Source organism: Lagenorhynchus albirostris, chromosome 14, assembly GCF_949774975.1.
Source record: "Lagenorhynchus albirostris chromosome 14, mLagAlb1.1, whole genome shotgun sequence".
NCBI classification, from domain to species: Eukaryota; Metazoa; Chordata; class Mammalia; order Artiodactyla; family Delphinidae; genus Lagenorhynchus; species Lagenorhynchus albirostris.
In genome coordinates this window covers 41,240,236-41,255,937 of record NC_083108.1, presented here as the reverse complement: position 1 = coordinate 41,255,937, position 15,702 = coordinate 41,240,236, and the positions used below count along the sequence as shown (strand labels likewise).

Genomic DNA, 15,702 nt, shown 5'->3' with positions numbered 1-15,702 from the left:
AAAATGGAACACTATATTTTTAGATAATTGACCTAATTAAATATGGGATTCATTTATCCTAAGGGTGCAAGTATTGTTTAATGCATATGGTGCTTCTAACAATTTCTGTCTTGGTTACCAGATCTTAAGTATGCCTTATTGCAACACTCTTACAGTGGAAAAACCAGATTCAATTCATGATTTTTAACTCACGACACTTTTCTCTGAAACATTCCGTAATTTTTAACATTGTTCGTACTACATACATACTACATACTGCCAGGAAGCTGAATAAACTTGTAAAGTATATCTGCAGAATAAAAATATTTATGCATTTACCTATTACAAACCTTCAAACAAGTTAATGTGTAGATTTATAAACATGCTTTGTAAGTCAGAATGGGAGAGACAGTTGAATTAGTACATAAAGTTTTTATTTAAAGTTTTCCCCTTCCAAGCAAGCTTCATTTACACATTCTAATACTGTACAAAATTTACATTCTCTGTGACTTATTTATTCACTTTTCACTTTCTAATAGTTTGTGCCTTTCTGAAATACAGAAAGCTTTACTTATAGTTCTCATAAATGCTTTTATTTATTTTGGCTAGAAATAAAAATTAAATGAACAAATCCAAGGAAAGCAAATACCCTTGTATAAATGGTGACTTTCAGAAGAAATGGGGACCGTTGACGATAAAAGGTTTTGAAGGAGACCTTGTATTCCTCATGACGTCAGATGGGATTTTCTCACAAAGTACTGTAACTTTTCTTTTTTTCTATATACTCATATGCGATCAAGGAAAAAAGAAATGAAAGTTGATTGCACTGGATATATATATATTTATATATATTTTTACAATGGATCCTTTGGATCTGAACATACAAATAAATACAAAAACAACAAAGATTGCACTTTACTGTAGAAACGGCATTGGATTCTAGTACACCCATCCATCTGGACATGCTCCACGGTGAAAACTTATCACCAAGACATTTTTAACCTGTGGCTTCCCTGTGAGGTTGTTTTTGAAAGACACACTTGTTGAGGGATTCAACAACATCTCTGGGTGATTCACAAAATATTTTAGGCTTTGATTTATTCCTAACTATTGTTGTGTCAGCTCTGAAGAGCTTGAAAAGTAAATCCGTGTTCCTGCTAGTTTTTCTGTTTTGATGGGCCGCATGGACACTGTCTCATGCTCTCCTGACCTTCTGCTCTTAAATTCCTCATGCTTCTCAAGACAGCTAGCTATTGCTCGCTTAACTGAGCCCAGGCGTCTCTGGTGATAACAAAGAAATGTGATGAGTTGCGGGAAAGAAGGAGGGTCCGTCATGGGCTTTTCTAGAGCCATATCTAGAGCGTTTTTTAGAGCCGAAGGTGAGGAAGAGGGAGAGGTATTTTGTTAGGAGCTATGGTTTGCTCCTGAGGCTCTTCAAGTTGTGTGTTTTAGGGACAGAGAGAAAAGGGGACAGTTCTTCAGAGAAATCTGTCTTTTCGTCCCTGAATTTCCGAAAGCAATCTCTCAGTTTTCATTAGGGGTTAAGTTTGGGCCAGATGTGCTATTTACAGAATATTCAATATTGCATGACTGTCTTTGTCAGTCCTATATTTTCGAAGCAAAGACCAGGTGTATTCATGACTTAATATGCTGCTCCAAATGAGAAAGAGTGAGCCTCTATAAACTGAATGGTGACACACCGTATTTTGTCTTAATCTTTCGGATAAAACTGAGGACACAGAAATTATGACTCTGGCTAGCCTGGAACCTACAGGGCAGAAAGCAATTGCTACAAGAGCCAATATCTTTCTCTTCTACATTCCCACGAGGTGCTGTAAGGGGCAAAAGGTATATGAAATGAAGTTATATGGAAACAAAAATGTTCCTCTTTAATCTTTTATGATTTTCTATAACTGTGTTGCCTACGGAATCTGTGAAGTCGCCACAGGTTAGGAATACAGAATCAAGCGGCAATTTCTGTAATGCAGTGTGAGTCTTTTGGTGGGTCAAATTTTGAATCATTCATGAACACAATATCCCCAAAACTTCAACATAGATCACATGCAGGTAGACTACAATGCACAATACTGATCTTAGGTCTCTCTGGGGGGCACGCTCCTGTATTTTATCTTTCTCCTTTTGAAAGTTGAGATCCATGTGAGGAGTTTTTATAAAGCTGGGACAAGTTAAAACCAGTCTGAAACGGAAGAGTCTATCACCACAGGAAGTTCGGTGTAATCTGAGTTACAGACAGAGTACCTGTTCAAGGACAGGTCTTCTTCTTTTGTAGCTTCTTGTAAATCATCAGAAACCAAGAATGGAGTTTCGGCAGTTGTACCATTAGGATGTATTGTTCCTATTATAACAGGGATGTCACCTGTCATTGCTTCCTAGAATGCGATACTGTTCATTCCAGGGTTTCCTGGTGTTATTTGTTGTAAGGTACACAGGCAGGCAGGATAACCGTTGCACAGGCTGGGCCTGCCAGTGGTTCTGCTACGTCTCCTTCAAGTTCTGTCCAGCTGCCTTTTTCTGGACAATAGCATATTGTAGATGACTTGTAGGCTCCCTGGAATGGCAGAGAAGACAGCCTTTAGAGAATTACCACAGCAAGCTTATTTATCACATTTACATTAAGAAGACAATATTTTTTCTCTGCTCTTGCTAAAAAAATTCCAAATGAAAGCAATGGATCTTAAACCATTGTACTCTAAGGAAAAATTTGGGATTGGCAAGATTTCAAAATCTGGGTTTTTGTATGGGTGTGTGGCTAATAATAAAAGTCAAGCACCTACAACACCCTAGATGATTTATAAATCCCTTATGATAACTTACCTCAAGTTGGAAATTATCCCTCTGGTTTAAGTTTTTAAAAAAATTTATCTTTTATATTCTGGTTTTTTTTTTTTTTTTTGCGGTACGCGGGCCTCTCATTGTTGTGGCCTCTCCCGTTGCGGAGCACATGCTCCAGACGCGCAGGCTCAGCGGCCATGGCTCACGGGCCCAGCCGCTCCGCGGCATGTGGGATCTTCCCGGACCGGGGCACGAACCTGTGTCCCCTGCATCGGCAGGCGGACTCTCAACCACTGCGCCACCAGGGAAGCCCTATCTTAAATATTCAAATAAAAGAAGTAAATTGGATTTTAGATTGTCACCTCACTTTTCCATTTTTATCTTATTACTATAGAGAATCAGAGATGGGGTTCAAAACCAGTTTAAAATAAACTGGAAATGAAGACGTGCCAACTTCTTCACACATTGACTTACTTATTTTGAAAAGGCCACATGAGAAATAAAAAATGTCTTTAATCTTGTTTCCTTTGTCAACCTCTGAGGCTAGTGCTTGTATAATATTTCCCTTCCTAAACCAAAGCAGCTTTGTTTTTACCATAGGCAAGAAACAAACAAAAATCCCAACCAACATAGTCGTTTTCTGAAAGTGTATTCCTGGTGTCTGGTTCTAAACATACATACTCTTGCAGCTATCAATTTCCACTAGCGAAAGAGCACATGTACCAATATCTAGTGATATATGTCAATACACATTCACTTCCAAATAACTAATAGCTTTTTAAAGCTCCTCCAAACTTTATATAACAATCTTGTTGGATGCAAAAGAAATAAAACTAATTAATATTATTAAAATCCCAAATTAATCTTATAAAACCAACACACATAAATAGGAAAATATAGGAACGGTCATCATTTAAAAAGTGACTGTGTAGACCATTAGACCCTATGTGTCTTCTGATGTGATGTTATTTGAATTACACAGCCACCTCCTTACGTGTTCTCGCTAAAATAAATAAATAGACAAATAAATAAATAGATAAATAAATAAATGGTACATAAATAACAAAAAAATTTAAAAAACAGAGAAAAGCTGAACTTAAGCCCTTATCTCTAGCTTCCAGTCTATAGGAAATAGGGAGACAGAGGACTATTTTTAAATGACAACATAGGAAATCATTAGGCAATTCGAGAGTATCAGATATTCTATAAGATAACTGACCTTGCTTTTTCAACAAGACAATGGCATGGGACAGGAAGAGGGGCAGGAGCAATCCTCCAGATTGTAAGAGATGTATGAGATATAATAACCAAATACAAGTGAGACTTTTTTTTTTTTTTTTTTTTTTGCAGTACGCGGGCCTCTCATTGTTGGGGCCTCTCATTGTTGGGGCCTCTCCCGTTGCGGAGCACAGGCTCCAGACGCACAGGCCCAGCGGCCACGGCTCACGGGCCCAGCTGCTCCGCGGCACGTGGGATCTTCCCGGACCGGGGCACGAACCCGTGTCCCCTGCATCGGCAGGCGGACTCTCAACCACTGGACCACCAGGGAAGCCCCCAAGTGAGACTTCTTGGATCCTGATTTGAACATATCAATTTGAAAAATACATTTTTATTCAAGTCAATGGGATAAACTTGAAAATGGATTGCATATAAAGGAATTATTGTTAATTTTACTGAGTGTGATAATGATAGTGTGGTTACATAAACAAGTGATTTTTTTTTTTAGAGGAATACTGAAGCATTTAGGGTGAAATAACATGTCTAGAATTTGCTTCAAATTGCTTCAACCAAAATTTTTCAAAGGGAGGGTAGATGAAGTAAGTACTGCAAAGCACTGATGGATGTCAAAGTTGGATGGTGCGTTAACAAGGGCCCATTGAACCCTCAGTTTTTGTGTATGTTTAGAAATTTTCATCATAAAGCGAGGGGAAAGTGGAAAGCAATGGCAAATTACATAATCCTAAATAGAATTTGTGGGTAACTGAACAATTAATTTCCATTTTTTATGCTTAGCTGGTCAGAAACTTTTCACTCTCCCAGTCAAACAGTTTTAATAGAACATTTGTAAAAACCACTTCAGTCCAACTTTTAGTTGGAGAGCATGGGGGTGGGAGGGAAGCAGAGAGCTACCGGATACAATTGACCAGATAGCAAGACAGCTCTACAGCGACCGCACTGAGTTTATTTTACAGCTTAAAGCAATTTACTGCGTGCGTATAAACATGTTACTCTTAAAAGGTACTTGTGTGGGTGGTAACACATTTGGAGAGAAACAAAAAGGAAGCACAAATAAAAAGGAGGAGGAGGTAAATGTGGTCACTTACCATACTCCAGCTGTATCCTCCCACAAGGTAAATGCTGTCATCTAGCACTGCACAGCCAGGACCACTGCGACCCTCCAAAATGGGAGTCTGGAGAATATTCCACTGGTCACCTTTTGGGTCATAGCATTCCACGAGCATTACATCGAGGTGGGAGAAACCTAAGTGACATAGCAAAATGGAGTCACCAAAGAATAAACTCTCAGGGTCCCAATTTAAGGCTAGGGCTTCTTTTTGCAAAAGGACTAGGGCCAAGAAGTAGACAATTGCGTCTTTGAAGACACATGTATAAGCTGACTGGTGAAATTGGGAGACATGTCGGAAAGACCTAAGAAACAAACAGACAACCCTCCCGCCCCCGCCACTCCACCTCGCCACTGACACTCCAACCCTGATGCTCTGGATTTCTTCAAAGCAAAAATGCCTGGCTAGATGTCATTGGTAGAAGCTGATTTACCTTGGAGTATCAATAAAGGTTTATTTAAACCTTATTTAAAAAGATTTAAAATAGTAATAGCTAAAGCAAGCATTTTATAGACTGCTTACAATAAGCTGTTGTTTTCTAAGTGCTTTGTATAAAGGAGCTCATTTAACCCCCTCAAGCATCCTATAGATACCATTATATTCATTTTATAGAGGAGAAACTGAGGAACAGAGGGAGTTAATGACCTGAGTTAGTCATACAGCCATTAGATAGGCTGAGATTTGAATCCGGGTGAACAGGCTTCAAAGGTCACACTTTTACAGACTAAACTTTATTGCTTTTCTTAAGTGAATATTCAGTTCTCTCAAAATCTTTTACTTTTTTCCTTTTTTTTACAGTCTGACTATATGTGTAAACAGCTGTGATGATGTGAATGGTTTCCAGTATCTACTAAGGATCCAGGTTTAGAGTAGGGGGCTATCGTCCTCTGAAAGACTCTTCCCACTTTTGATAAAATTTCTCAGTGGCTGGAGCAGTAACTAGGTTGCAGAGAACAACTCATTTCCCCAGACTCCACTGAAGCCCTGCCTTTCATTTAGGGAGTGAAAAATCCTTAATGGGAGCTTCAGGGTCACCGAGCAGGCCAAACCCTTAAGGATTTTTTTTTTTTAATGGTTAAACACATGCTATGAATGTTGGCTAGCTGACAATCACAACACATATGGTAAATTAGTCAACATACCGGTCTCTTCAAAGTAATTAAAGAGATAGGCCAAAAATCAGAAACATGTTCACTCTTGAAGTGGTGGACAGACTATTTCAGGCCACTAACTTTTTTTTTTTTTTAACATCTTTATTGGAGTATAATTGCTTTACAATGGTGTGCTAGCTTGTGCTTTACAACAAAATGAATCAGTTATACATATACATATGTTCCCATATCACTTCCCTCTTGCGTCTCCCTCCCTCCCACCCTCCCTATCTCACCCCTCCAGGCGGTCACAAAGCACCGAGCTGATCTCCCTGTGCTATGCGCAGGCCACTAACTTTTTACATAAAATAAATCGCATAAGGGAGCAACAGAGCAATGTGCTTACTGCGACCCTGTGATGTAATCCTTTCCTTTAACATTAAGAGTTTGATGATAATTGTTGAAGCATTTATATGAAATGGGGATTTGGGCAAGTTTCCCTAGTGGCATCTATGAGGATATGTGTGCCTTCTCTGTACCGAGTACATACGTTGACTATAACCCTCACAATTACCAAGGAAAGGATAATTACTCCTTTTTTACAGACATGAGGTAAATGTCTAGAGTAAGATCACACAACTCTAAGTACATAACCAGGATTCAGACCCAGGCTTAGATGCAAAATCCATACTCTTTCCCCCTTTCACAATGTCTTCCTGAGCTAACCTAATTCTGATGTGCATGTGCTATTTTTCATTTAGGTTGTCATTACCTAAGTCTTTTCTGTCCAAGTATAACCTTAAATACTAAAAGTTCCTAAAATATGAGGCATTCTTTGTGCAAAAGAAGTTAGTAGAAGTCATATTTTAATGCAGAAAGCTACAAAGTTAATATAAAATACTTTGATGTAAAGGAATGAATGGAGTATGGATTGAAATGAAAGAGCACCAGTGAAAGCAAAAAAGAATGAAATGGGAAGCGTCTGAAGCAGTAAAGATAAATTCCCTTCCACTGAGGAGACCTCTAAGGTGAGAAGCAGATCTAGACCAGAATATTGTCATTTCTGATTGAATAGGAACTTGGAAATACTTATTTAAAAATTATACTTGTCCAGTATTTATTACATTTAGGGGTAAATATGTATTATGAAAAAGAGAAAAAATGTCTATATCTAACTCATGGTTTAAGATGGGTATATGACTGGAAAATAAATGCACAGAATCGCCTTATGTGCCATACCCAGATGGCCTGTTTCTCACTTTGTTCAATTTCAAAGATCATGGACAGTCAGAGCTGGAAGAGATTTTAGAGAACAACTTGACCACCTTCTTCATTTTCAGATGAGAAAATGGAAGCTCAAAGCAGTTCAATGATGTTCTCAGTATCACAGGTCTCTCCGCTTTCCTGTCAAATTCAGTGTTACACACATGCACACAAACTACAAAAAAGTTGCAGTCACATACATACACGAGGAGGGAAACAAGCCAAAATATGGCCCTAAAAAGACTCTGCTTTAAATGTTACTGATTAAAAAAGCAAATGGAAAGAATTGAGAATCATAGATGGCTCGATATTCAACCCTTCAAAGAAATAATTCTAAATTTAGACATGAAATTCTACTGTTTTCTTTAAGAAAAATCACATACACGCTTCTTTGTGCTTCTCTGACTAAAGTTCTTTATGATTATTACAAAAACAATTTTCTGGAAAAAATCCATTACTATAATTTTGGTGATAAGGAATAATTTATTTTACTGAATTCATTGTTACAAAAAATTGTGCTTTTCAGTTATTAATGCTCTAGTTTTTTAAATTTTCTGTAGACATCATTATTCATTTCTTTAATGTATGTGGTAACTTCAAAATAATCCTATCTGCAGGAGAGCCAAAATAAGTGCTTGCCCAAGGGTACTGCTAATTTGCAAAGAGTAGATTTCATTTGGTCAACCTTTTTACTTGGTAAACTATGATTATCTAACGAGAAACCCCCTTAGCAAGAAACATGAGATGCAAATGTTATTGTGATTAAAAAAAAAAGACCTTTCAAATGATTTCCTCCAATTGCATACAAGCGATCATTCATTACAGCCAAAGTGTGGATGGCCCGTTTTGTGTTCATATCTTGTTTTCGAGCCCAGACGTCCATGACGGGGTCATAGCAATATAGCCATGGGACATATTCTCCATTGTGTACACCCCCTGTGAATTAAGCATAGACACACAAGTCAAGAAAATGCCTTGGAACTGAACTTTGTAACACAAAGTGGATGAATGACTTGCCTGAAATGTATATTTTCCCATTGTGCACTGCTCCTGCATGAGCTGCCAGAGGCTGTGGCAAGGGGGACACATAACGCCATTCATTTGTTTCTAGGTTATAGCACTCCACGCTGGACAAGTAGCCAGTTTCATTCCGTCCACCAATAACGTATAAATGTTTGTCCAACCGACATGCATAGAAACTGGCTCTTCTACAATGAAAAAAAACCAAAAAACAAAACAACCCAATGTAAATCACAAAAGGAGCCCAGTCAGTCACGGGAAGCGAGGACAGCCTGCTTCAGAAAGGGGTGCAGACCTTTGGAAATTACACGTATAGCTCCCTTCTAAATCTGAGACCTTGTACAGCAACCATCTGCAGTGCCCATGCTGGTTAAGATTATGGATACTAAAGTCACAGTAGAGGAGAAATTCACGAGCTCTTTGTTTCAGCTCTTTTATCTTGCTTTTTATACACTGTTAAAGTGTTCACTAATGTTTGGGATATTTGGTACCTTGTAAGGATATCACAGCTCAGTAAGACAAAGTGAAAAATGAGGTAGATAATGCAACAATAATAAATTATCTTGACATTCACTTTCTTTATGGTCCTTCAAGGGTCATTGTTCCCAATTTATAAGAGAACTACATCATCAAAATTTTTCTTCAATTATCATTTTTTCTTTTTTCCTCCCAGTATGACTGCAAATAGAGAAACTTTTTCAACTGAATATAGTGTTGAAATCTTGCTCTTATATAACCCATATTAGGAACTTCATCTATGTAGCTTTTGGTGTTGATTCTCACGAACCTCTAAGGATATTTTAAAGTCTCTTTGCAAGAGAGACTATTTATTAAGTTATCCCACCTGCCATCAAAGGCAAAAGACATGCATGCTGTGTTGAAAGGACTGGAGACAGGGAGGCCAGTTCTGAGGGAGAAAATAATCTAGGAGTAAGAGATTGAGGACCTGAATTAGAATTTTAGTAGAAGACATGAAAAGAGGTGATGCAAGATATTTTAAAGGAGGATGTAAGGCTTAGTTACTAATAATATATGAGAGCTGAGGGAGAAAAGAGGTTGGAAGAGGACTCAAAGATTTGGAGTTAGAATGACTAGGTTGAAATTTTAAGCAAGTCCTTGACCTTTTGCTTCTTTTTTTCTCATTCACGCTACTGGAATAATATACTTCATAAGGATAACATATGGTTCAATACTGAAAAAGTACAATCGTAAAGTGCCAAGCACCTCAGAGAACATAATTTATATTTATTGAACTAATGGTCTTTATAAAAATTGATGCCAAGACTCTTGGGCCACGTCAACAGCAAAATGAGGAGCCCTAGAGGTTTTAAATCAGGTAAACCTATATTGTTTGGAGATTTTCCAAGTTGTGTTTCCTAAGTGTCAAAACCTCTGGGAAGCAGTATATAGCATCTTGATGAACAGTTTGTTCTCTGGAATCAGACTGCCTGGTTGTACGACTTATTGGGTGTGTGGGCTTTGACATGTTACTTAACCCCCTCAGCCTCAGATTACTCATCTGTAACATAGAGATTATGATGGTACCTTCCTCATGGGGTTATTTGTGAACACATGCGTAAAGTATTTGTCATAGTGTCCAACGGTTTGTTCATACTCAGGAGCTATCGGTTGATATTATTTGGATAAAAAGGTTTTAAAAATCAGCTATCAAGATGCTTGCATATAAACTTTTCCGAATAGTATTTTAAGTGATGACTAAATTCTTCAGTGTTTTTATATAATTTATACCATAAATGTATGGCATAAGTTATGGATGGTGATCTATGCAGTTTTATTTTATTTTTTCCAGCTTTCCTGAGGCATAATTGACAAAACTGTAATACACGTAAAGGGTACAAGGTAATGATTTGATTTGCACATTCACTGTAAAATGATTTTCACAATCAAATTAATGAACACATCCACCAGCTCATGTAGTAACTTTTTTTCTTGTGAGAACACTTAAGATCTACTCTCTCAGCAAATTTCAAGTAACAATACAGTATTATTAACTGTAGTTACCATGCTGTACATTAGATCCTCAGAATTTACTTATAATTGAAAGTTTGTACCCTTTGACCAATCTCTCCCCATTTTCCCCACCCTTATCCCCTGGCAACCACCATTCTAGTCTGTTTCTTTAAGTCTGACTTTTAAAATAAGATTCCACGTATAAGTGATATCATACAGTGTTTGTCTTTCTCAGTCTGGCATTTCACTTAGCACGATCACCTTCAGTTTCATCCATGTTTGTCATGCAAATGGCAGGATTTCCTTCTTTTCTATGGCAGAATAATATTCCATTCTATATATTCACCACATTTTCTTTATCTGTTTATCTGTCAGCAGACACTTGGGTTGTTTCCATATCTTGGCTCTTGTGAATAATGCTGCAGTGAACATGGGAGCGCAGATATCTCTTCAAGTTACTGATTTTGGTTCCTTTGGATACAGTATATGCGAAAGTGGGATCGCTAGATCGTAAGGTTCAGTTTTTCTGGATAGTCCTAGAATTGTTAGCATCATTGATAGCTTGAGAGTAATATTTTGGCTATGTTTTTTTTCCCTATATTTTCTTGATGGTTTTGAAAGAAATACGTGCTGTGCAGAACACAGAAAGATGATGAAAGGAAAATGAGAGAAGGATAAAAGTAGGAAGGAGAATAAAGAGCAAGTGAGATAGATTTCATTAAATAAGGGTTGTTGTTATCCTGGGCCCATGTCTTCTGAGGGATATATGAAGCTCTGAAATTGTAAAAAGAATTTTTTAATAAAATGTCATATATTATATATATATATATATGTATATATGTGCATTTTTGGAATATGTTTGGAGAAAGACTTTGGGGGGAAGTTTTTAATCATATTATCAAGGGGATTAACAACCTAAAAAATTTGGGATTTCCTGGTGTAAAGAAGTAAAAACTCATCTAAATATAAAATTAGGTTTAATAACAATAGCAAAATTAAGTGCACACAGATGGACCACTGGTTCCTTCCATTTCTCTAACCAGATTTCAATTGCTCTCTTATTGAATATGATAGGTCAAGGTTATTTTACTAGCGCTTTTACCTTCTCAAGTTAAACTATTTGATTGAAAAGACCGACTCATGTCTACAAAAATTTGTACTAAAGTAACACAGATATTTCTTTGCATCATTGACACCAGGGTAGGTCAGTATCCCTCTTCCATATGATTCTATGACAGGTTTTGGAGTGTCTGAAATAATTAATTTACTAATTTTACTAATAGGCTATCTTTAGTGGGCCAATCCCATAGTTTGGACCATGTGGGTAACATACTATATTCTGAGTTCTTCTATGTATTATGTACTATATTCCGGTTTAGAAGAGAAAAATGTTAGTCATGACAAGTATGAAAATCCTCTATTTAATGAAGTTTAGATAGTGGAGAATAAGAGAAAGATCTTCTTTTGGCAGTGTGAAGTCCTTTTATCTTGTCTAAAGTTCAGTTTTCTCACTCTTTCTGTTCTGGTTCCTTCCTTCCTCTCTTAACCCGAGGGAGCCTGTCGGAATGCTCAATTTTTAGCCCAGGCGTTCTTAATCTGATGCTCCGTGTACTCCTAGCTTTATCCACACAGTGTCACTGTTAGGTTCTGAACGGGGGAAAAAAAAAATCAGTAGGTTTCACTTCCTGACTAAAAGTGCATTTTTATGCAGAAATTTTAATAGCGAAGGTTCTGAGTCTCTGACTTATTCCCTTGCATGCCCAAAGTGAGAATTCACGAAATGCATTATAGAAACACTGGATAGTTAATGGTCTATCAGCAACTGTGAACATTTGCTCGAGGCTAAAATTTTACCATACCAGGTCTCTCCTGGGAATGCTTCCTGCCCCACCTACCCACATGAAGAGCACACCTGATTAGGTTGTTTTATTTCGGGGGAAAAAGGAAGCTCAAGATTATTGAAGATTTTTTAATGGAATTACACTATTTGTATTACAAATTGTTCTTCTCTCCCTCCTCCACCCCTCCGCCCCCTGTCCCAATGCCAGAAAGGATATTCAATGAATTGAGATAAGTTTAAAAAGACTACCAATGACCTCTACAAATATACTTTAAACCTGTGTTTAAAGAACTTTAAAAGTTCTTTCTGACCCTTAGGTCAGAAAACTGAGATTGTATCTCAGTTTCAACTTTTGACTTCTACCATCAGGTTAAAAACAACAGATTTTAAAAAACACAATATTGTCTCCCATTGTTTCTTGTAAGGCTGCTAGAAACATAGTATTTAAATTTGGAAACATCTTTGTTGTATTTGCTTCCAGGTTTTCACCTAGTCTGTGAAACTTAAGCTTTGTTACTGGTGCTCTCCAAATGGCTTTTTCTCTCCCTCCCTCCCTCCCTTCTTTTTCTTTTCTGTTTCCAAGACTAGCTAGGGGGTAATATCTCCACAAGAATAATACCTAAAATGTCTACTTTTTTTTAAAACAACATTAAAGTCACCAAAGCATTTTTATTGATCCAAGTGTTCATTTTTGCCCTCTTCTTACTGAAGAATCAAATCCTAGATCTGAGAGCAAAACAACTCATAGCTTTACATTTATCTTTGTACTTTTGTCTAATCACTTCTGTCAGTAACCCCATAGGCAGCAGGCATACAACTCTTGAGTTGACCTATGGTTGAGTGAGGCTGGAGGTCACGTGCCCATTTCTCTGCTGAACTGGGAGGGTGTTCTGCACTTTTATTATATTCTTCTGGAAGCTCTGATTAGGTAAGATAATCCTAGGAATTTGCCCAGCCAGCTCTGTGAGAGTGGGTGATCCCAGAGGTGGCTTTCAATGTGTTTCTATTATTCTCAATCAGTTTGGTAACTTCTCAGCAGTTAGGCAGCAGCTAATGGAAGGAGGGAGGTGGGAAACTTCTGGTGAGTTTGACTAATGGTCCAGACAATGCAAAATTAACTCAATTAAATGTCTCAAGAAACCTCTTTTCTGATCTGAAGAGTATTTCATATATTTTAGTATTTTTTCCCTTCTTTGTTGAATCACCAATTAAACCATGCTGGTAGCTAACTGTACTTGCTATGTTGAATGGAAGCTCGGCGATGACAGAAAAATTTCATTTTCAGTTATGGATTGCTGCCTAGGTCAACCAACCCCTAGGAGATATGGAGCTAGAAGATTGACTGGGCATTTGTGAGATCTGCCTTTTCCCATTCAGCTCTGGAAGGAGCTCTTTATTTGGTCTATCGAGTTGATTGTTCTAAATCTAAAAAAAAACTTCTTTTACTAGGGACCTGACATGATGTACCATAATGACTTCGAAAGAAACGTTAAACAGTCCATCCTGTCAACGGTGGCTGCCAGGCGCCGACAGACCATGGCAGGTCTTTTTATCAGGTCAATGAGCTGCTAAAAATTGTCTAAGTAGGACCCTGCCATGATAGGCCATAATGCCTCAGAGGAAGTCATTATAGAATATCAAGTAAACAATACACATTTTAAAAAATTACTAATTAGGTTTTGCAGCAATACTTCTCATCCTTAGGGGCTCTACAGTGAGATAATTGACCGTGACGTGAGTTATGCCTCCCAAACCCAAGGCGTGAAGGTTAATTATCGTGGTGAACAGCCCCCAGCAAAGGCGACCATAGTGATGAGATGCTGACATTTCAAACATGTTATTGATGTGTATTTTTAAAATGTTTTTTTAACAAAATTTTTTGGAATGGTTTTGATGAAAGGGTAAAGTGATGCAGCTACAATAACAGCAACTAGAAAATAACCCCAAAAGGAGAGAAACAAGGTACTTTGGAGAAAGACATCAGGAGAGGCTTTTATATATACATGTATACACAACAGGAGGATTGAGAAGTTTGTCAGGGTACTAATTGACTCAGAATAATTTCTTGAGGTACCTTGCAGCTAGACATTCCTAACAGTGTCTATGGTCCTTAGACTACATTGTGCCTCATCATTTTCAATGTATAGCTTTTAGTCTCCTGAAAGAGAGTTTTAATATGCTTATATGGAATGGGAAGTTAGATATTGTTTCTTTATAGCAGAGATTCATACTCTCTTTTTGTAGTAATGTACCTTTTTGAGGAATGGTATGATTGGAAAATTTCTTTTTAACTTTGAATTTATGATTAAGGATTTAACTTGATCTCAGGGTAATCTGATTAAATGTTTAAAGAAGGAGATGTTAAGGTTAGGAAGGAAATAAGAAAGAAAATTATTTCTTAGTCCAATCGAGAAGAGGAAACAGGTTGCAGCTTATCCTTACTATTATATTGGAAAATTTGCTCAAGAGGATGTTGAGATATTATTTGAAAAGAACCAAGTGTTCAAACTTTAGTATGTGAATTTACATGTGCCTATTAAGACATGGTGTCCTGCCTAAGTAACAGTCAGGAGAACTGAATATGTATAAACATAGTTGCCTTATTGTCCTTTGATACTAGGAGAACTGGCTGAGATAAACACTGCATACATTAAAAATGAGAGGACACTTGGCAAAACTCTTTTATTTCTAAGCTAACAAATCAACTGTTTTTGAATGTATGATGGGGAGATATTTGAGGAGGTAAATGCAATGAATTTGAGATTGTGAGACCTAAAAACATCAATATTGAAATTTCTGCATCAAAGTATATACATATCATTGTGAGAATGGTGTTTTATATTTCAATGATAAGATTTAAATATATTATAACTAAGAAGAGTGGAATAGCCAGTGAAATTGTAGCTCTGTTTGTTAAAAAAAAAAAAAAAGCAAAAACCAATTCAACGTGGAAAAGGAAGACAAGTCATGGAGAGCATTATGCTAAGTGAAATAAGTCAGACAGAGAAAGACAAATACTGTATGATATCACGTATATGTGGAATCCAAAAAATACAACAAACTATTGAATATAACAAAAAAGCAGCAGACTCACAGATACAGAGAACCAACTAGTGGTTACCAATTGGGAGAGGGAGGGGGAGGGGCAAGATAGGGGTACGGGATTAAGAGGTACAAACTATTAGGTATAAAATAAGTTACAAGAATATATTGTACAACACAGGGAATACAGCCAATATTTTATAACTATACATGGAGTATAACCTTTAAAAATTGTGAATAATGATTCACACTTATATATTGTGCACTTATATTGTATAGAAACTATACTTCAATAAAAAAGTGAACTTTAACTAGTAACAAAAAAAGGAAGACAAGTCATACAAATTTTTTCTTCCTC

The 15,702-nt window shown here is 37.1% G+C and overlaps 1 protein-coding gene across 1 annotated transcript in view; it reads right to left on the bottom strand.

The window, feature by feature from the left end:
* Nucleotides 1-2,311: 2,311 nt before the first annotated feature.
* Nucleotides 2,312-15,702, bottom strand: part of KLHL14 (kelch like family member 14) — a 97,963-nt gene continuing 84,572 nt past the window's right edge. The window contains exons 5-8 of the mRNA XM_060121001.1: nucleotides 8,489-8,679; nucleotides 8,249-8,407; nucleotides 5,097-5,254; nucleotides 2,312-2,548 (exon numbers count right to left, since the gene is read on the bottom strand). Coding sequence (XP_059976984.1) covers nucleotides 2,408-2,548; nucleotides 5,097-5,254; nucleotides 8,249-8,407; nucleotides 8,489-8,679 — 649 coding nt within the window. The 3' untranslated portion in view covers nucleotides 2,312-2,407. The remainder of the gene's footprint in view (nucleotides 2,549-5,096; nucleotides 5,255-8,248; nucleotides 8,408-8,488; nucleotides 8,680-15,702) is intronic.